At 36.3% G+C, this 22,492-nt stretch overlaps 1 protein-coding gene and 1 long non-coding RNA gene across 4 annotated transcripts; both read right to left on the bottom strand.

Moving 5' to 3' along the window:
- Positions 1-464: 464 nt before the first annotated feature.
- Positions 465-3,883, bottom strand: LOC130430328 (uncharacterized). Of its 2 annotated transcripts, XR_008907768.1 has the most exons (6): positions 3,588-3,883; positions 3,132-3,443; positions 2,775-3,058; positions 1,625-2,067; positions 1,312-1,365; positions 465-1,207 (listed from the first exon to the last, which is right to left on the bottom strand). It is a non-coding gene; the product is annotated as an uncharacterized LOC130430328 (long non-coding RNA). The 2 variants fall into 2 exon arrangements; XR_008907767.1 differs by having other exon boundaries at positions 1,312-2,067.
- Positions 3,884-9,422: 5,539 nt separating this feature from the next.
- LOC130430193 (SLAM family member 9-like) lies at positions 9,423-12,965 on the bottom strand. Of its 2 annotated transcripts, XM_056759197.1 has the most exons (5): positions 12,781-12,965; positions 11,376-11,569; positions 10,409-10,720; positions 10,052-10,315; positions 9,423-9,975 (listed from the first exon to the last, which is right to left on the bottom strand). In XM_056759197.1, the coding sequence occupies exons 2-5, from the start codon at positions 11,431-11,433 to the stop codon at positions 9,911-9,913; spliced, it is 699 nt and encodes a 232-aa protein (XP_056615175.1). In that variant the 5' UTR covers positions 11,434-11,569; positions 12,781-12,965; the 3' UTR covers positions 9,423-9,910. The 2 variants fall into 2 exon arrangements, with proteins under 2 accessions (XP_056615175.1, XP_056615176.1); XM_056759198.1 differs by lacking the exon at positions 11,376-11,569.
- Between the last annotated feature and the right edge of the window lie 9,527 nt (positions 12,966-22,492).

Raw genomic sequence — 22,492 nt, 5'->3', positions numbered from 1 at the left:
CATGCATATTTTTGCACATATCATGGGCCAGCATGACTCCAAAACTTGAATAATGCTACATCCGTTAATCATTAGGGGTGTATTAACATGTAAACTCTCATTAAAAACATTTATCTCGTCCCCGAGTAGGTGGAGCAAAATAAGAAGTGATATAAACAAGGCACACATGATTCCACCAAATGTCTCTTTGAAATGTAGTGCTATTTTAGCCAATTAATGCTTGACCATAGACCCCTATGGAAGATTTAAACAATGCTGGTCCAGAAGAATGTTTGGATCTTGTGAAGTGGTCTATACAGAAACCTTTCGGCACCATTTCTTTCCGGCATCCCTCTTCACCTTACAGTCAGAAAAAACACAGGTATTGAAGTGCAGGCACAGACAGTTTATTGATATTAACCAACTCCCAACAGGAGAAATCAGAGAATAACAGAATCAGCCATAACTCAGTTTAATAGGCTGGAGGTTCAAGAGCGTGACAAGGATTACATAGCTGTTCGATATAAACATTCGGCACAATAAAGTCAATAAATGTATTGCTATATATAAATAAGCACAATAAACAAATTCATGGATGGAGAAAAGTGACAATCCAGTTTCCAACAAAACTGTTTGAGCGAAGATCCTCGAGGTCAGCATTCGTGGTTGTTTTAGCCAAACCTTAATCATGTCAATTCAAGTCAGTTTCACATTGTGCCCCTATATGTACGAGATAAACATAAATTGAACTTATCTTCAAATCAATTGCACCATTGGTAGGATTAGAGAAATCATTCACAGAAAAATTTGAATTCTAGTTAAACAATATGATAAATAATATGGTTCTTCCCAGCATTGTAATGCCAGTGAATGGTTTTAAAGTGCATCGATTCATCATTAAATCCAGTAATGATCATCAAGGTCCGGTCAAACATAGCGGCACACTGAATCTTGTTGGTTCTCACATGTAGTCATCTGTGTTGTGTCACGACAGAGATGGCGACTAGTGACGACTTGTGATGAGATTTGACCCCTTATCAGAAACTTGGAGATTCTGCAGTGGTCCAAATCTTCTAATGGATTATAATGTTTAGTGTAACAGAAGGTCACTGTTACTTTGAACAGCAAAGTGTATTTGAGGGCAAGGACTCCTGTGAAGATGATGGATGAACTATCAGTCTTGTCTCTTCAGTAGCAATGTTGCCTGATGTGCCCTGACCAGATTCACCTATTACATAAACAAACTTTACATTAAATAATCACTCACAGGTTATTCAATGGTTTGAACTGCATGTAGAAATGTACGGTGTGAAGATATGAAACATCAGCTACCATTGTCTTGTGCAGCAGCGCCACTGGTCTCCTCTGGATCTTCAGCTGTAACTGCTGAATATACAAATTCAGTCTCATCACAGTTGTGAGATGTAACAGTTTCTGACCATTTGTATGTCTGAATTTTCCCTTTTAACTTCATTAATGTTCTTTTGCATCACTTAGGCCTCCTAATTTGCAATTTTACATGTGTGAACATCAAAACAAAAGGTTGAAGCCATCAAAGTTGTGTCTTACCAAATTGATTTTTAAAATTGTATTTTACATATTAAGTGGTTTACCATGTACTGTTAAAATGTAAAGCATCAACTACCATTTCCTTGAGCAGCAGTAAAAGAGACCGCATATTGACCTCTGCTGGCATCTGCTGAACACAAACACATTCAGAGTCTCATTATAATGACTGTGAGATTGTCATCCTGTGCTATATCAAACCACATCCTTTCAAAACAACGTTTTTATATATTGAACACTTCTGTAAATATATACATAAAATGTATCAAAAAACGTGAACAAATAAAACATCATCTATATCACATAATGTATAAATATATATACAGTACAATAAGTACGCATCACATAATTTATGCTGCCTGGGGTCAAAGGATGTTAACTGATGCCACTTCCCTAAATATGTATATTTATGCTGTAGGTGATACTAGTCTCTTTGACACTTCTTTCTCAGGCAATAGATCAGGCAAAGAATAACAACAGGAACAAGAAGAAATCCAAGATAAGGCAGATTATTCTGTTGATCTGTATTGAACAAACAGAAAACAGTTATTAGAGTAAAAGATTTCAGTCTTTCTGAAAGAGACAGTTATGGGACTGAGCAGGCTTCTTAAAGTAGTATTTCACTTCCAAAATACATTTTCATAATAATTTACTCACCCCCATGTCTTCCAAGATGTCTATGTATTTGTTTCTTTAGTCGAAAAGACTTATTTCAATAAAAATATTTTTGAAATGTGTTACCCAATTTTGGGAAAAAAACACCAAAAAAAGGCCAGACTAGATGAAAACAGGTGAAAAAAACTGAGGCACACTAGCAGTATTTGTAGTGCGTAAAGTATAGTTAAGTGCAAATCCAAGGATCGTGAGTTTTTATTTGTTTTTTTAAAGAAGCTTATTTTACTGTCAATGTAGTTTTTATAGCTTTGATTTGCGTTCATATTGTTTTCATTCTCTCCATTGTCTGTGCAAAGTGCAAAAAGATTAACCACATCATGCCCAGAAAGTTAGAGGTCAGTATACCCTGATAGACGGACAAACCATTTGCAGAAAGCTAATATTCAGATGTTTATTTAAAATTAAAAACTGTATTATTCGTTATATCAAATTTGTTTGATCAAACTGGTAGGAATGGAAAGGGTATCTCACCCTATAAATATTCTCATCTCAGAAGAAAATGTGACCAATAGAGATCATCCTAAATAAACATTGGATGTCAACTGTTGTCATACCTTTACATAATTCATTGATGTGGAGTCGTGTAGTTCTGTTGGTGAACGAGTTGTTCACCACACAGCTGTAGTTGTTTGGATCCTGTAATTCCACATCCAGACATAGAAAGTTGCTTGTTTTGAGATCGGACACACTGGTGCGTCCGATTTTAATCTGCTTCCCTTATACCAGGAGAGAGTCCCACCCGTCACATTCACTGAACACATCACAACACATTTTGATTTCTTTGTTAATGATGAACATTTTGTGGAGTTCTTGGTGATGACAGGCACGGGCAGAGAATCTGGAAAACATGAGAGAACAAAGATAGTCACGCCTGCCTTACAGTTATTTTAGGTACCTGAATTCAAACTCACCGTATACAGTAACATTATAACTCAGGCATTGCCGGGTCATCAGAGAGTCGTCAGTGATTTTTGGTTCATATGTTCCGGAGTGGATTTTACTGATGTTTTTGATGGTGAGAGATCCAGTCTTAAAGTCCAGATGCAGTCTGTCTCTTAATCCCCTATTGTCATAGTCATAATAGTCATTGTTTTGTCCATGGAGTTTAGCAATAAGAGCTTTATCATCGTACACCCACTCTATGTCTTCATTATGTCGTTCCTTAAGGTGGGTGGATAAAGTGATATCCCCCCCCCCCTCACTTACTGGCATCATTGTTAGTTCTGTTTTAGAAAAACATAAAATACAGTTTTCCAGATACCATCTCAATCGGCATTATAAGTAATTTCTGTTAGAAACAAAGAGTGACAGAAAGTTAAACAAAAGATATCGTGACACCAAAGTATGATATCACAGATGTCCTATACCTGGACATGGTTGACAGGTCCGTTTTAGGTCTAGATGTGATTTGTTCTGATTGACGCCCGAAATGGACACCATACAACTGTAGCTGTTTTGATCCTGAAAATCCACCTCGAGATATAATCTGGTGTTATGAGGAGAAATGGTGAGGTTGTAGAGAGAAACGCTTCCGTTATACCACGAAAGCTGAGCATCTGCCACATGAGACGATGAACATTCGACAATGTACTTTTGATATGAACTTCCTGTTGTGTATGGTTGAAATTTTCTGGTAAGTTTAGGTGGTGCGATCTGAAAACCACAAGAAAGGTATAAAAAACATTTTTATACTGAAATAAAAAGTCAAGCTAGAGCAGATCACATGACAGGACAGTAACATGCAGCAAGCTGGAACTAGAGACCCGTGTCAAAGTCCAACACCCTCATACCCTTATGCTCCTGTCTGTCTGAATGAATATAGGCCGAAAACCTCAATAATATATACTTTTAGAAATACATGCAAATAATTTAGCTATATTTTAGTCTGCAGGTATTTCCAAAATGGCAGGGCAATGTGTGCCAAATGCTGTGGAGTAAACTGAGCCAGTGGTTAAAACATCATCAAAATACAAGTTTAAACTTGTATAATGTCAAAGTCATTTTTTGGAACTGTTATACCCTTACAGAAAAGACACGTGAAATGTGTTTTTTGGAACATTTAAGTGTGAATCTCATATAAATTCCCCACATGCTGCATGGTCATATGTTCTCCACATATGATAACATGTATTAGGCCTCAATTATGTAATTAATAATATAAATACATTGTAAAAATATATAGTAATATAGAAATAATGAAATGTAATATAATGTAAGACATGCGCCACAAAGTATATAAACCCACAACCTAAATGGTTCCGCACTTGTGCCAACACGTGCTGAACTGAGATATATATTATAGTCATTTAATTGACTCATATTTTGAGGAGTAAAGAGAAATGGTTAATCTTACCTCCATGCCAAAAACAACTGGAACACAGATACAAATGATTTATGGATAAAACCGAAATACTGAATTTGTGTAAGAAAAAATAAAACTACGTAACCTTAAATAATGTTTTTTCCATTTTGTGAGAAGTGGTTAGAACAAAGAGACAAAATAAAGCATTTCACCAGACGTTTGCAGCAAATTTGTTATTAGCATAAATAATTGATAATGTACACATGCTTTTGTTTTCAAAATGCAAAATTCCTATAACAACAATGTAATTTGAATTTGTGATTTTTTTAGGTAAACTTTGTTGTCTGAGGCAGCTGTGTGCGCTAGAGGGCAGCATTTCTCTTCCTCACCTTTTCTTCATGCATCAGCAGGACTGGTTGAAGGGCTCATGTACTTTTATAAACCTTACCCAATGTGCTCACAAATGATGTTAAAAATGACAGCAGAGATTGCCTGTCTGACACTGCTTTAATAATAATTCCCCTTTACAGTTTTATAAAGGAATATGTTCATTCATAGAAACGATCCAAATGATTGGTGACTAATGTTCATAATATACATTTATTTCAATTTCATTTTTATTAATAAACGTTCTTATTAACTTTCTTCAAAAATGAATTGTTCATTCAAATTGAAAAACGACACTTCTGCATTGCTTTAGATAGGACAGATTGTACACTTTCTTAGTCTTTTTTCTTGTTTTCCAGTAAAAAATATGTAAACATTCTTGAATCAAGAAGCATTTTCTTGATGAGCAAACTGACCTATGAAAAATAAGTCTTGTGAAAGAAAAATTATTTCAACCTTAAAGATTAGTTTTACCCCATTGGCAGATTTTTTTGCTTATTTCAAGCACAAATTTACTGAATTTTCATATTTTCTTTCCAAAAACAAGACTTATTTTCTTAGGTCATTTAGCTCATCAAGAAAATGTATCTTGATTCAAGAATTTGAAGACAATTTTACAGGAAAACTAAAAGAAAAGGCTAAGTAAGAAAGTCATTATTTGCAGTATGTACATCTTGAGACAAAAGGATATCTCATCTGTAAAATGAAATTAGCACATCTTTAAATTGATCACAATGAAGGAGAAACTGTGTCTCTGTTTCCACCTCACCACTGTCACAGTGTGCTAAGACTTGTTCTTCCTTTGGAAGCCATGTTTGTGTTAGGGTTAGCCTTTCTCTACGGCCAGACTGTGATCACTGAGTCTGTATTTGGTCAGGATCCGTCTCTGTTTTTCATCTCCAACAGTGTAGAGATAATCTGCCAGATTGTATTTTCTGTTAAGGGTCCAATAGCATTCTAGTTTACTTTGTGTTTTTCTTTCCTTTTCCCAATGATCTAAATGTTAATTTTTACTTTCTTTGATCATCCCCATCCAAACTTTTTTACATTTTGCTGATCATCTCTCTGTATGTGTCACTATGAAGTGAAAAACAAAGAAGATCAAACAATTTATTTTCCATTTTTAAATATTAAACTCGAATAAATAAATGAATAGATACAAATGCTGTATATGTCGCTCTTTCTTCTCATCGTCCCCATCCAATTCCTATTCTTTTACTTTTAATATGCTGTATCTGCACAACATCCTCACACACTTGTATTGTCAAAGCATTCGCAACAGAGGTTTATATGAATAAACAGCTCAAACCAAGATACATATTGTAAGAAAAGAATACAATGTCTGACCAGTAGGGCAATTTTTTTATTGAGCACTGATGATACAAAATATGTGTGCAGCACTCCATACTAAGTTGGGGCTCCTTTTGCCTGAATTACTACAGCAGTGCGGTGTGGCATGGAATCGATCAGTCTATGGCACTGCTCAGGTGTTATGAGAGCCCAGGCTGCTCTGATAGTGGCCTTCAGCTCTTCTGGCATATCGCATCTTCCTCTTCACAATACTCCATAGTTTTTCTATGGTCCTTAAACCAGGTACTGGTAGCTCAGTGCCAAGTCCTGTTGGAAAATGACATCTGCATCTCCATTAAGTTGGTCAGCAGCAAGAAGCATGAAGTGCTCTAAAAATTCCTGGTATACGGCTGTGATGACCTTATTGGACCACAGAAAACACAGTGGACCAACACCAGAAGATGACATGGCAGCCCAAACCATCACTGACTGTGGAAACTTTATACTGGACCTCAAGTAACGTGGATTCTGTGCCTCTCCTCTCTTCCTCTAGACCCTGGGACCCTGATTTCCAAAGGAAATGCAAAATTTACTTTCATCAGAGAACATTAGTATACATGGCAGGGCAATGTGAGCCAAATGCTGTGAGCCACTAGTTAAAAAATCATCAATATAAAAATTTTAACTTTGAAAAACACGTGATCATACGTGGATAACATCTCACCACATGCTGCATGTTGATATGGCCACATGTGATCACATGTTTTAGGCCGCAGCTATCAATAATATTTATATTGTGAAATATAAATATAAATAATTTAATGTAATATAAAGGTTATTATGTGTGTAATGTGAAAGGTTCTGCACTTGTGCCAACACAGATAGTAATTGGTAGCCTACTTTTATTAAATAAAAAATCTTATTTGTGAGACTTGTTAGCCAATCAGATCGCTCCCTGGCGCTAGCAAAAAACAGATTTGGCGCCACTTTGCATGACGCTTCAGTTCAGAGTTCTTTCACAACTCTTCTTCCAACTTTCGCAAACACATTGAGGTAAGTCACTAACACAATAGCAAGCTGAAGTTAAATATTGATTGTCGGTCAGTAACTGACCTAATTCATTTTGTCTACAGTAAATTTTTGTCATGCAGTGAAACATGACATTAACAAATCCAACATGACTTAGCGCCATTTCCATTTCTATAAGTAATTGATTAAAAACTTCACATGATGAGTTCCACCGTGCTTATTGTGTAGCTCCACCTATAGTGCCTGTAGTGTAAAACGTAAAAAAACAAAACAGCATCCATTAACTTCCAGGACTTCGAGACATGTGGCTTCTTCCCCTTAGGCCAGGTGAGTCCAATGTCGGTCCTGGAGGGCCACAGTCCTGCAGAGTTTATCTCCAACTTGGTTTAACACACTTTATTTGAAGTTTCTATTCCGCTTTCTGAGACCTTGATTAGCTCTTCAGGTGTGATTGATTAGAGTTGAAGCTAAACTTTCCAGGACACAGGCCCTCCAGGACTGACTTTGGACACCCCTGTTTTAGGCAATCTCCCTCCTAGATAAGTGCTCCTTAAGAGCAATATTCCACTTTCACTACTCCTATAGTGTATACTATGTAAGGGATAATGATCAGAAAGCAGGAGAAGGGCCTGGCTGCAGCCTATCAACTTGCACTCTCAGACACCTTCGCTTCCTGTGACGTCACTTGCAGGTGACAACCCCACTCTTCACGCTGCTTGCATTTTGCATGCCTAGCAAAAACACGTGACGTGTTGGATTGAGGAAATTTCGCGGTGATTGCTGTAAATTTGAATGTTTCGTCCATGTGTGATAGTATATCCAGTATACAAAATGTTGTCGGTCTATGTATGCAAAGAGTTTGTATAACTAGCCAACCATTATATCACTCTGTCTGTCCGTCACTCGTTTTAGAACACAAAATAAACTAGATAATTATATGGCATATATACGTTGAAACCATTGGATAGTGTACCATCCCTGTTGAAATATTTGTGCTGAAAATAAGTTTGTGGAAGTGCTTGATGGTATTGATTTGATTTAAGCTTACTGACGTAAGTTACATTCAAAGGGTTTCAGTAAGATTCGTTAGTTGTAACTGTAACTATTCTTCTACAGCATTTGTTATTTTTTATTTTCGTTACCATTTACTAAAACATTATTACATTTAAAAGTTGTATTTGTTAAGTTAATATGAACAATAAACAGCTATGTTTTTATTAACTAACATTAACAAATTAAAAATGTATGTATATAAAGGTCTCATCGTTTTCTTCTTGCAGATGCATCATTCAATAATACCATTTTCTAAAAAAAACTGGTGCCTCGGTGCACCATCATGTTGCACATTGTAAATCTGTAGTTTATGTCCTGCCCTGAAACCAACCTCACTGAGGAAAATAAAGCTACACTGGGAAAGTCATTTTAAAAAAGCTGTTTCTTCCCAAATAAATATGTACAAGTAAAAAATAAGAATAGACTATTGTATGTACAAGGTGTATACAGCAGAATGAAATATTATTTACAGAAAAAGTTGTATAAAAAAAAAATTGTGTATTATCTGGAGGATATAATTAATATTGCACTAAATTATTATTGCACAGAGTTATTAATTGCACAGTCGGTAAAAAAACATTTAACTGTTCAAGAAGTAGATGGTCTGAGGGAAGAAGCTATTTTTATTCTGGTTGTTTTGGTGCCCAGTGCTCTGTAGCACCGACCAGACGGCAGCATTGTGAAGAGATGATGGCTTGGATGTGAGAGGTCCAGAGTGAATTTCTGAGCCATTTTCCTCACTCTCACATTATAGACTTTGCCGTGATACCTGATAGACTTTGCCGTTATATTATATTATACGATTGATTTTAAATATTATATATATACACTAGTCATACTTTATTTATATGTTGAAATAAAATAATTCAAAGCTATAATTCTTGTTGGAGTTCTGATAAATTGTCCGGTTTATTTGTGTCGACTTGCATGTGACGTCACAGGTAGGTGTCGACTGAAAGAGACCTCACAGGAAGCAAAGATGACTGAGAGTGCAAGAGCAATTGTGCAGCCAGATGCTAGGGAAGCGGAGGGTCTTGTATTATAAAAGGGGCTTATTTTGCGATAACAACCAGCTGCTTGTACATTATACCGCTTATTACACGGCTACTTGCCAAATGAGAAAAAACCTTGACATAAAATGTGAATTTAAAATAATTTATTTGCTCATTTGTACCGAACGCAGACCTTTCACAAGGAACTGCCGATAACGACATTCAAACGTCGTGAACAGGCAAATTTGTAAAAATAGAAAAACAATGGTCAAGTACTTTGTAACGCTGTACTTTGAGTAGTTTTTCTGCATACTTATCTACACCTACATGAGTCATATTATTTTTCAATACTTCTACTTGTACTTGAGTGCAACATTACTTAAGTGATACGCAAATGACAACATACAGTTGATCTACAGTATTTGTAACATTACTGAGATCGGTCAACTGACGACCATCCTCCAAAACAAACAGCCTCCTTATCCATACTTAATTTACATCACGCTACAAACAGTACATTTTTCTTTAAGTGACAGATAGCAGTAAATCTGCTGCTAAAAAGTTTGCCTTGTTCAGTTTCTCATCTCCATTTTTTTCAGACCCCTGCTTCTGCATCACATCGTTCCAGAAACTGCATTCACATTATGACCAACAGCATCAGGCCTGTTATCAGTGCAGCGGGGTACAAAGATCGCCTCAGATCTGAAATGAAAAATAAAAACAGAATAGTGGATCTGCCAATCTCAAAAACACACTAGCCGAGATACACTATCATTACCTGAAGATGACCCACAGATCTCAGTGATGTTAAGATGTTGTGTGTGGTTTGTAATGGGATTGCTGATGACACATCTGTATGTGTTTGTATCCTGATATTTCACCTCCAGAGGTAGAGAGAGTCTGATGTTAAGATCAGACACACTGATGCTGGACAATAAACTGTTTCCTTTGTACCAGGAGAGACTCACATGTGTCACATTCATCACTGAACACGACACAGAACAGTTTGAGACTCTGCTGATGACAGGAAAAGGAAGATGCGCTGAAAAGATAAGAAGAACATGTCAAGACTGATCCCACTTTTTCGATATTAACAACTTTGAAAGAAAGAAATATACACGTGTAATTTACTTACCATAGACGTTAACATTGAATCTCTTGTATGAAGTTCCTTTGTGTCTGCTGATGTGTAGTTTATAAACTCCAGAGTCTATGCTCGTGATGTTTGTGATGTTGAGAGATCCAGTCTGACCGTCCAGCTTCAGTCCGTCTCTAAAGTATACAACAACCTGGTTATATAATTCAGCTATAAGACGCCCTTGGGGAGCGAACTTCCACTGTATCAAATCATCTGTCTGTATGCGAGTAAGATCAGTGTGAAGAGTGACAGAATCTCCCTCCATCACTGACACTGACTTCACTTCATCTGCATCAACACCAAACACACCTGAAACATTAAAAGGAAATTCACGTTTAGGCTAGCAAATAAATCGTAGCAAAAATAGGAATCATTGCGCCAAAACGCACTTTTGACCGGATGACTCGAGCAATGGGTTAGTAAGTGACAGATAAGAAATTGTAGGTATGATGAAGAGAGTTTTATTGTTTTCTCCTCTTCTCAAATATGAAAAAGCCAGCCAAAATGCATCAACAGCAAAGTATCAAACTAACTATATAAATCAAATGTATAATATACAGGCTCATTCAGCTAAACCACAAAGGTCTGAACAGCATCTGTTTGCCGATATCCAATCTTAATTCAACATTCTAAACCTCTAGACCTTACACTTTATTCTGAGCAGGTTCAAACCTCCTCTCATTGTGATTTGGGGCCATTTATATCCTAGGCCCCACCTCCTGATCACACCATGTTGGAGGTAAAACCGTAAAGTAATAATACACATAGTTGCTAACCAAAAATGAAACAAACATGCATTTTACTAAAATAGATAACATACATAGCTCAACTACATCTTACCATTCAACATATAAACTTTAAAACAAACTATTTAATATTGGCATCATTGCATTATACTGTACAGTGCTATTCACGCTGAAGACGACTGCACTTAACTCACACCGAGGACTTACTTCAAACGTACCTTTTGCATTTCTTGATGCAATTGAACACAAACAGAGAAACAATGCGAAGCGAGTCATATTTCTGAATGTATAGATATAAATTTAGATCCAATATAGCTTTATCAAATCCACATAACGAAGAAGTGCGTAGAGGGTCATGCCGCCATGTTAAGTCACTTCCGACCTGCCCATTTTGCGTCACAACATACGTCACCTTAAAATAACAAAAAATCTTTACTATAAGAACTAAAAAAGCATTATCAAATAAGATCAAACAACTTATTTTGCATTTTTAAACATTAAACTAAAATAAATGAATGAAAGAAAAATTCTGTATACATCATCTCTCTCAGTTTCGTCCCCCATCCCATTCCTTTCAATTGCACTTTTAAGATGCTGTATCTGCAAGCGATCATTGTACACTTGTATTGTCAAAGCATTCACAACAGAGATGCATATGAATAAACAGCTCAAACCAATAACGACATATTGTAAGAAAAGCATATAACGTCTGACCATTTTTTTTTAGGTGACCAGATTCGACAATGAAGGTCTCAGGGTGGCACACAAGTTTTGGGCATTATCATTAAAGTAATAGTTCACCTAAAAATTAAATTTCTGTCATCACTTATGTTTTGAAAACGTCAAAACCTGCATAACAAAAGACATTACGTGTGCCACTTCAGATAAAACTATGGTATTCATGCATTTTAAGAGATGCAAGTGCACGCTGTTTTCAGTTTAGACAACTCTAACATTGATATTAGTCTAGAACTAGTTTTAAAACCTATACGGGAAACCACCCATAACAGTTAAAAGCTTCTAATTTTTCCATGTTTCACATTAAAGAATAACAGTAATAGGTGATGTAAACGTTTGCCATCCCTTTAGTGATAATCACATTCTTTTTGTCAGATTGGTTCCCATTAATATTATCATTATTATCAAAATACCATCCATTTTAAAATACTACAGTAAATACTGTAGTAAATTTACTATAGTACCAATATGAATACAATAATACGACCCTGCCTAAAAAAATTCAGAAATTTTGCTTTTTATTTTATAATTATAAAGGAAATGAACTATAATGATATCCAGTATGTGATGAATTCTATTGGTGGGATGTTATCTGGCAAAAGGAAACCAATAGAAAGCCATTAAGTCGTAGTGGAATAATGCCCATAACACTGTATAACTCTAATTTTGTGATGTCTTAATGGAAGAAAGCTAATTATGCTTCATAATTGGTATTTAAATGGCATTTCTGTGATTGTTTTTAGCAAGACATTTAACTATAGTACATTTTTAAAAACACTTAACAGTTAACTAAAATAAATGTACTATATTTATATATACTGTGATAATTAAGTTAAGTTCTCTAAAATAAATAAAATACGCAAAACTATTAAAAGTTTTACTTACTTTGTGGCTGAGGTTCGTCTCACTGAAACTGTCTCTCTTGTCTCTCTCTTGTCTCTATACTCACCAATACCCTCAGCATTGCCTTTACATTACTAGAGCTCTATGAAGTGTGGGGAAACTCGATTATATACCATTTAGCAAAAGTTTCCAGCCCATCTCGATGTTTTCCAGTAACTGCAGGGAGGACGTTCGCGAAGACGTAAATAGATACACGTGATCTTTCGTAGGGTTTGAAAGGAAGTGTGCACTACTGCCATCTAGTGGAGTTGCTTAACTACGACAAGTGTCGTATTTTAAACGATTTGACACTATTTCAGGGACAAAGAATAAAATAGAAAACCATCAAATACATTTTAAAAGATGTAATGGTTTTAATTGGAATAGTATTGGTTTCTATTGATGGGATATTACCAAAGCACACCAAAAGAAAGGTTGATGCTGCAGTTGACGTTGTTAACAGAGGCCATCAGAATTTGGATTAAACTTTTTTTATTTGAAGGGCACTCCTTCCTTATTTCTGTATGACACTATTAATCCGAATATTAATATTATTCATAGTAATCCTATTCGTTTTATTTCTTCTGTGTTGTTCTTTCACAATTGTTAATTTTTTTTCTGTTATTTGAAAATATCTAGTTGGGTGTGAGAGAGAGGCCTCAGTTTTAGCACATTTATGTTTTGTAACAACAGTTCATAGTTTATGATAATACAAACAGTAATATAGTATAGTAATATATACAAAAAAACACACACATGAGCATGGTCAATCAATTTATAAACATCCTCTAACATAATGTTTGCACCATATGAAAATTGTGTGTTTGTGTCGGAATTTACCAGATTGTCAGTCATGTCAAGTAACTTACTTGTGATGTGTGGTTTACAACCTTCTGACCATGAGAAATTACACTGTGAACGCACAGCCCATAGTTGATGACCCCCAAAATCAAAAGTTACTTTTTGAAACTGGAAAATGCAGCATCAGGAAAGCACAGTGGATGGATTTCAGAAATTATGGGCAGGGGACCAAACTGATAGACTGAGATAAATATTTTTAATAATTTCCATAAAGAAACTGAGAAACTTGTTACACACCTGATCAGAGGAACAGTTTGGTGCTTAATTGGAACAAGGAATCTGTTGATCTTAAAAATCTTTTTTTTTTTGCTGCACTATCACTAATAATTGATGAGTTCATTTACATTACATTTATGCATTTGGCAGATGCTTTTATCCAAAGCGACTTACATTGCATTATCCTTTACATTCATAGGTATGTGCAATATCCTTGCGTTGTTAACGCAATGCTCTTACCACTGAGTTACAGGAAAGCTACTAGCATGCAAGTAAGTAGTATGTTCTAGCTGCTTTAAGCACTTAAATATATTGACCCAAGTGTTCATCATACATGAGCTTATGGATACCTTCTCTAACATCCTGGATGTCCTGTATGATGTGAGAGGATCAAATCCACCTTAAATGGAATTTAAGAGCACTTATTACTAAAGCACTCAGACCTATAGTCTACCACACATGGTGTACTTTTCCACATGACATTGATGGCCTCCTTAACTAGCCGCTCCCAACTTTTCACCAACAAACCACATCCTGCAAAACCATCAGATCACAGGAACTAAGACAGATCAATGTCTCTTCATGTCTGAAATAATAAATACAGTTACGGAATTAAAGCAATGAATAACAAAACTAAAAACTCAGATAGTGGAATTTATTTTTGAGCCTCCTGACTTGTGTTATCTTTAAATTATTTCATAATCATAAATGTCATTATTATTCATCATGTATGTACTGTGTTTGCTTCATTCATTTCATTGCAAAAAAACGTTTAGTTATTTTTATTTTTCAACACTTTTTTAATCTCATGTTGGGTGTTGTCTCGTCTTCACAAGTAAACAAACTGTCTCTAAGTGTTCAACAGCACAAGAGATACTGTAAAATAACACCCACTAAATTAGATTTTAGTCAGACAGTGTAAATTAGATATTATTGTTCAATAAACCTAATGTCTAATTCAGTTGATACTTCATCTTGTCTCCTGCCTGCATTAGCTTTCATCTGTGTATCTGTCTCGTGGTTGAGCAATATCTCACATGAGGGTTAGAAATTAGAGGCATTTTTAAGAACAAGTATCTACTGTTTTCTGATCCGAATATGCTGTAATATTATACTGCTTAAAAGCGGAAACACGGATTGCTGTAAAAATCATCTTTGGCGGAGAATAGTTGTCTCTTAAAGGGATAGTTTACCTAAACATGAGATTACTGTCATCATGTACTATCATGTATAATTTTTCATAACTTGTGATGTGGGGCTTACAACCTCCCGACCACGAGAAATTACACTGTGAACGCCCAGCCCATGGTTGATGCTTAGTTTTCCACTTAGAGGAAAGCTCTTGAGGGTTTTGAAATGCTCATAATGTCTTTTAAGAATGTAATATACATGCACTGCTGTGACACTAAATCACACACCAACACTCTCAAAAATATCATAAAAGAAAAATACATGTTAAAGATGATTTACAGACAAAGGATTTAAGAACTGTTTGCACAAAGACAAATCCCAAAACAAAAGACCTTCAAAATAATAACAGTGTTTTTATTTTAACTTTCAATGAACAGCTAAAATGTATTGATTTATGTCTGAGATACAGACATGAAAGTAAAAAAAAGCTAACATAATAGACAGAGTATCAGATCTAGGAATCTAGGTATAGCTGATGGAAAATTGCGCCATCTACTGGCATGTCTACTCTGATCATATACAGGGGATGCTGGTTGGTTCATATCATTAAAGACTCATTTTATCTTTGAAAACTAATCCTAACTAATATTAAGGGAAGTCCTTATTATGTGTCCGAAATCTCACTAGGTGTGAGATTTTGACATGCCACCCTCAGTGGTAGATTACAACTTATTTGACACATAGCTAGACGATTTGTGTGTTGGATTGTTAAACAGTACTTTTTCCAGCCAATATATGGGGCTGTCGTCATTCATTCACTCGAACACCTGAATGAGGTAATAACAAACTAAAACTATTAAAATAAACGCACTGCTAAAACAGTAGAAATAATCAAAGAAACTCTAATGCCATCCATCCATCCATTTTCTTCCGCTTATCCGGGGCCGGGTCACGGGGGGCAGCAGTCTAAGCAGAGATGCCCAGACTTCCCCCTCCCTAGACACGTCCTCCAGCTCTTCCGGGGGGACACCGAGGCGTTCCCAGGCCAGCCGGGAGACATAGTCCCTCCAGCCTCCACCTTCCCGGGAAGGCGTCCAGGGGGCATCCGGAAAAGATGTCCGAGCCACCTCAGCTGGCCCCTCTTGATGTGGAGGAGCAGCAGATCTACTCTGAGCTCCTCCCGAGTGACTGAGCTTCTCACCCTATCTCTATGGGATCGTCCAGACACCCTGCGGAGAAAGCTCATTTCGGCCGCCTGTATCCGGGATCTTGTCCTTTCGGTCATGACCCACAGCTCATGACCATAGGTGAGAGTAGGAACGTAGATTTACCGGTAAATCGAGAGCTTCGCCTTGCGGCTCAGCTCCTTCTTCACCACGACAGACCGGTACAGCGACAGCATTACTGCAGAAGCTGCACCGATCCGTCTGTCAATCTCCCGTTCCATCCTTCCCTCTCTCGTGAACAAGACCCCCAGATACTTGAACTCCTCCACTTGAGGCAGGAACTCTCCACCTACCTGAAGTGAGCAAGCCACCCTTTTCCGACTGAGAACCATGGCCTCAGATTTGGAGGCCATTGTATTATTTTAATAGCAAATGTTCTTCAAAATGTCTGTTTTTTGGTTCTGCATAAGAAAAAATGTCATAAAGGTTTAAAATAACATAGTAAGTCCATTATAAAAGTACCTTTTATGAACTACACGTTTAAGATTTATTTTGTATTGTGTACTTTTACATTAACATTAGGAGTCCAATTCAAGAGTCCAATAATTTCCGTTAACTTCAATCTCTTCTAATATCTGTAATTGATTTTTGCTTCTCATGGCATAATTAATATCTCCAGCCATGAGTTAATACAATTATCTGGGTTTATCACTGCAGCTTTAAAACTACTCCCCTTTTTTCAACACTCCCATTTACCTTCTACCCTGCTTCACTTACCTCATAGATAATTTACTGTGTCATTTATTTAACAACTACCTTTTTTTAAGAAAAAGCGATCTTCACAACTGTAATTGTGTTTGTGATACATGTTGTTCATATATTTGCTATTTCTGTGGCCTTCACAGACTGCATAAAGGCTTCTTGATTTTGTCCAGGCAAAGGCATGCATTACCCTATAATCACATCTTCGATTTTTATACAGTATTATGCTTTTTTATACAGTACTATGCTTTTGGTTCTGTAAGGCTGGGGCTAAGGTGTCCACACCAAAAGGGCACCACATCCCGGGAAACACAGAACTTCATCCAATGAACTCCCCACAGAGTTTGCATCTCAATCTCAGACAGCATACAACAATGACTGATGATTGCCAACTCACACCTTTACATCTGTTCTCTTCTCCCCCTCTCCTCTTTCTCTCCAACTGAACTCAGAGCAATTCAAAGCTCACCCATGAACTGGATTTGACAAATACCATATCTTATATATAATCTTCACATTGACCAAAATTGCAGGATTATTACCACGCATAATAATCAAATACAAATAATATAATTCAACGAGGTTTCTTTTTATCTTTGGGAGTCAGATAAATTAAGCAATGTTAAAATAACGTTAACTGTAACAACCCAGAGTGCTGGAAAGACAGAACGTGCGCATGCCTTCACCATGCCACTTGGACTCCGTCATTGGGCCAGTGGGTGGTTGGTGGTTCTTCTTTTTTAACATGTTTTCACCACCTTACAGTTCAATTATAAATTCAAGATATTAGACTCTGACATAGTAATGATTATAAGACCCCTTTGTGTTTGAGGCAGAAGCTGTCTGTAACTTTTACCAGACAACCTTCAGTGCTAATAGAGATATTATACTAAACAATGTGTAGAAGAATTTAGCCAAAAATGGTCAAAATAAATTGTATTGTTGTTAATTATTACTCTCTTTGATTTCCTGAGATTTATTTACTGTTTTTAATGTTCGATTGCCTTTGCTAACCTGGACATATTGATTAGCCTAGCCCACAACATATTGTGTTGTCCGGTATGTAATTTGCTCTAAATTTTGACATTCTTGAAATCTTTCTTATTTAAGTTAATTTTACTAGATAGTAAGGTGATCATAATGAATAGATGTTTTGTCTTAAGATTAGTTAAAAATGATTTTCTTCAACAATCAAGCTGATAGAAATTTCCCTCAAAATGTTTTGTTAAAGCTACTTTAGGATACACTCTTTAAAAAACAGGTGCTTCAAAAGATAATTAAATGTCATAGAATAACCTTCTGGTTTCACAAAACGTTCTTTGTGTCGAAACTAGGTTTCTCAGATTATAAAAAGTAAGAAACAGATTGTTCTTGAAGAACCTTTAACTGAATGGTTCTTTGGGGAACAACAAATGGTTATTTTATTGTATCGCTGTGAACAACCTTTAAAGCACTTTATTTGTAATGAGTGTATTGCTGACAAAGCTGCATTTGGTTATCATTACACCATAGTACATACAATCACTTCCTTAACAAACCCTGATTCCAGTATCTGGGCACCCATTACTCCTCTTTCAATTGCCATTTCTTTTTCGGAAGTCCCAAAGCTTATGACTGGGACAGCTGGAAAGGCCTTCATCACTTCCCTTGCAATCTAAACAAGCACCAACATTCAATTCATACTGCTGCGGAAAAAACTAAGAGACCATTCCAAATGTTCATTTGTATAATGTAGAATAATCCACAGGCAAAACCAAGTTAAAATAAAAAAATCCACGTAATGTAGAGACAACATCTATTAGCAAAACAACTTGTAAAATGTAATTATATTTCACATATTACTTTGCATTACTTCACCTACCATGGTGACAATGACGCCACAGCTACTGGCATCCTGCTGGGTTGGAAGGGTCAGCACTCATCTCCATTTTCCATTTTATTTTCCATTTTATTTTGTGCCACTCTGTTTTCCTATGGCACTCACTTCTTATTTTTAGGTACATGCTTATTGAAATTGATATTTAGAACAAAGAAATAAATAGGTAAATTGACTTTAATTTGTAAATCAGAATCATTTCTAAAACATAGTAATAAGATGTACATTCATATAGCCAAGTTTTGAGAATAACATAAATCAAATTGGAAATTGGAAAAGTTGCTGCTTAAGTTTTAATAATAGCAACTTGCATATACTCCAGAATGTTATGAAGAGTGATCAGATGAATTGAATAGTCCTTCTTTGCCATGAAAATTAACTAATCCCAAAAAACCTTTCCACTGCATTTCATTGCTGTCATTAAAGGACCTGCTGAGATCATTTCAGTAATCATCTTGTTAACTCAGGTGAGAATGTTGACAAGCACAAGGCTGGAGATCATTATGTCAGGCTGATTGGGTTAGAATGTCAGACTTGACATGTTAAAAGGAGGGTGATGCTTGAAATCATTGTTCTTCCATTGTTAACCATGGTGACCTGCAAAGAAACGCGTGCAGCCATCATTGCGTTGCATAAAAATGGCTTCACAGGCAAGGATATTGTGGCTACTAAGATTGCACCTAAATCAACAATTTATAGGTTCATCAAGAACTTCAAGGAAAGAGGTTCAATTCTTGTAAAGAAGGCTTCAGGGTGTTCACGAAAGTCCAGCAAGCGCCAGGATCATCTCCTAAAGAGGATTTAGCTGAGGGATCAGAGTGCCACCAGTGTAGAGCTTGTTCAGGAATGGCAGCAGGCAGGTGTGAGCGCATCTGCACGCACAGTGTGGCGAAGACTTTCGGAAGATGGCCTGGTGTCAAGAAGGGCAGCAAAGAAGCCACTTCTCTCCAAAAAAAACATCAGGGACAGATTGATCTTCTGCAGAAAGTATAGTGAATGGACTGCTGAGGACTGGGGCAAAGTCATATTCTCCGATGAAGCCCCTTTCCGATTGTTTGGGGCATCTGGAAAAAGGCTTGTCCGGAGAAGAAAAGGTGAGCGATACCATCAGTCCTGTGTCATGCCAACAGTAAAGCATCCTAACACCAGTCATGTGTGGGGTTGCTTCTCATCCAAGGGAGTGGGCTCACTCACAATTCTGCCCAAAAACACAGCCATGAATAAAGAATGGTACCAAAACACCCTCCAACAGCAATGTCTTCCAACAATCCAACAACAGTTTGGTGAAGAACAATGCATTTTCCAGCACGATGGAACACTGTGCCATAAGGCAAAAGTGATAACTAAGTGGCATGGCGACCAGAATGTTGAAATTTTCCGTCCATGGCCTGGAAACTCCCCAGATCTTAATCCCATTGAGAATTTGTGGTCAATCCTCAAGAGCCGGGTGGACAAATAAAAACCCACTAATTCTGACAAACTCCAAGAAGTTATTATGAAAGAATGGGTTGCTATCAGTCAGGATTTGGCCCAGAAGTTGATTGAGAGCATGCCCAGTCGAATTGCAGAGGTCCTGAAAAAGAAGGGCCAATACTGCAAATACTGACTCTTGCATAAATGTCATGTAATTGTCGATAAAAGCCTTTGAAACATATGAAGTGCTTGTAATTCTATTTCAGTACATCACAGAAACAACTGAAACCAAGATCTAAAAGCAGTTTAGTAGCAAACTTTTTGAAAACAAATATTTTTGTAATTCTCAAAACTTTTGGCCACAACTGTACACTAAGAAAACAAAAACAAATGACAGATGGTTAAACTTTTTACCATCTCATAATAATTTTGAAAAATCAGAATAATTAATAGACAGTAAAAAAATAAAATCTTTGTCAAAACTTAGTCATTATTTTTAAATAATGTATCTGTATAAGCATCACCAAGAAGGATATAATTGAAGTGAGGTGGAGTTAAGGAATCCAGCAGTGAATAAAAACACAAACTAAATTTTTCGATTTCTCAAGGAATTACTTTCTAGGAACATAAAGTTTCCCTTTCCCAACTGATAATGTGGAAGAAAGCCTATATGAGACATTTATATTGCATTTAAATAAAAAACTCCAGATCAGAAAGTCCTGATATTGTTTGAGTGCCAATCAGAGATGGTGTTCTATGATTCTGAGGTGAAAACATTTTCAAGAAAAAGGTAGTTTATTTTTAATCCCTATCTGAACATACAGAAAAAACAGTCTATATAGGATATTGAGGGGACTTTTATTAAAAAACTCCACATCAGAATGTCCTGATATTGTTTGAGTGTCAATCTGAGATGGTGTTCTATGATTCTGAGGTGAAATCATTTTCTAGAAAAAGGTAGTTTATTTTTAATCCCTATCTGAACATACAGAAAAAACAGTCTATATAGGATATTGAGGGGACTTTTATTAAAAAACTCCACATCAGAATGTCCTGATATTGTTTGAGTGTCAATCTGAGATGGTGTTCTATGATTCTGAGGTGAAATCATTTTCTAGAAACAGGTAGTTTATTTTTAATCCCTTTCTGAATTTAGAGAAAAAAACAGTCTCTATAGGATATTGAGGGGACTTTTATTGCAAAAACTCCACATCAGAAAGTCCTGATATGGTGTATGAAAAATTACCTATTTGTCAGTTATATGACCCATATGAGTCTGTCTCTTTAACCACTAGGCCACAACTGGCCCACTAGGTCAAAACCAACCACCAGAATGCCTTAGCAACGCCCTAGGAACTACCCAAAACGCCACACAAACTGCATAGCAACACTTTTATAACCCCCAAAATACCTAATCAACGGCCTAGAAATCAAGCTTAACATTGTAGAAACTGAATAGTAACCCTTTATCTCGTTGCCCTACCAACATCACTTGCAACCGTTAAAACACTTACAAATGAGAGAGTCCGAAACCACTTTTATTTTGAAATTTGTCGTCTAGGACCCAGGACACCCCTCTGGCTACGCCACTGCTTGTTCTAAACATTGCGTTGAAGCCCAAACACATTCGCAGGTTAATTGATACAATAAATCTCTGTAAAATTGCTTATTGTTTTAGTTTAAATATTGTTTTTCTAAATAAAATTGCCTTTTCTGTGTCTGTGTGTGGTTCAATTATTTTCTATAAATACAGCTCCTTATATAAAATGTTTTCCCTCCCCCTGTATAAATTTCAAAATAAAACATCTTACTGGCTATAATTGTTTGTCTTGTTCATTTTCAGTGTCCTTTGTGGTTAGATGGTACATTTCTTGTGCTTTTCTATGTGAATTGTCACTATGAATTTCATCCTAAACTGTAAAACGTTGCTGTAGGTTTTGCAGCAGGTTTGCCAGTAACTTACTGCTGATTTAATTACTACTTTTTTTAATACTTTAAATTAGACAGTTCATCAGACTATACCAACCATGAGGAAATCAATGTTACGTCATTTTTTTGCGCTATAAAATAATCCTACCTTTTTATTTTACATTGATGTGTTATAGTGTATTTCATTTGTTAAATCATTCTCCATATGCATTAAATACTTCTAGTACAATTTGAAAGGGTATTGCGCTGTAAATTAATCCTACATGATTATTTAATGCCAGTAGGATAATCTGCAGGGTATACGGTGTGAAATTATTTTATGTGCTTATTTTAAAGAGGGTATGACTATCTTACAGGGGAT

The sequence above is a fragment of the Triplophysa dalaica genome, chromosome 10 (genome assembly GCF_015846415.1).
Source record: "Triplophysa dalaica isolate WHDGS20190420 chromosome 10, ASM1584641v1, whole genome shotgun sequence".
Taxonomy (NCBI): Eukaryota; Metazoa; Chordata; class Actinopteri; order Cypriniformes; family Nemacheilidae; genus Triplophysa; species Triplophysa dalaica.
This window is presented reverse-complemented; position numbering and strand designations above follow the sequence as displayed.

Coding starts and splice junctions, on each gene's coding strand:
- LOC130430193 (XM_056759197.1), bottom strand. CDS start 11,433: ATGACTCGCTTCGCATTGTTTCTCTGTTTGTGTTCAATTGCATCAAGA. Junction 10,721..11,375: donor TGCATCAAGAAATGCAAAAG/GTACGTTTGAAG, acceptor TTAATGTTTCAG/GTGTGTTTGGTGTTGATGCA. Junction 9,976..10,051: donor GATCTGTGGGTCATCTTCAG/GTAATGATAGTG, acceptor TTTTCATTTCAG/ATCTGAGGCGATCTTTGTAC.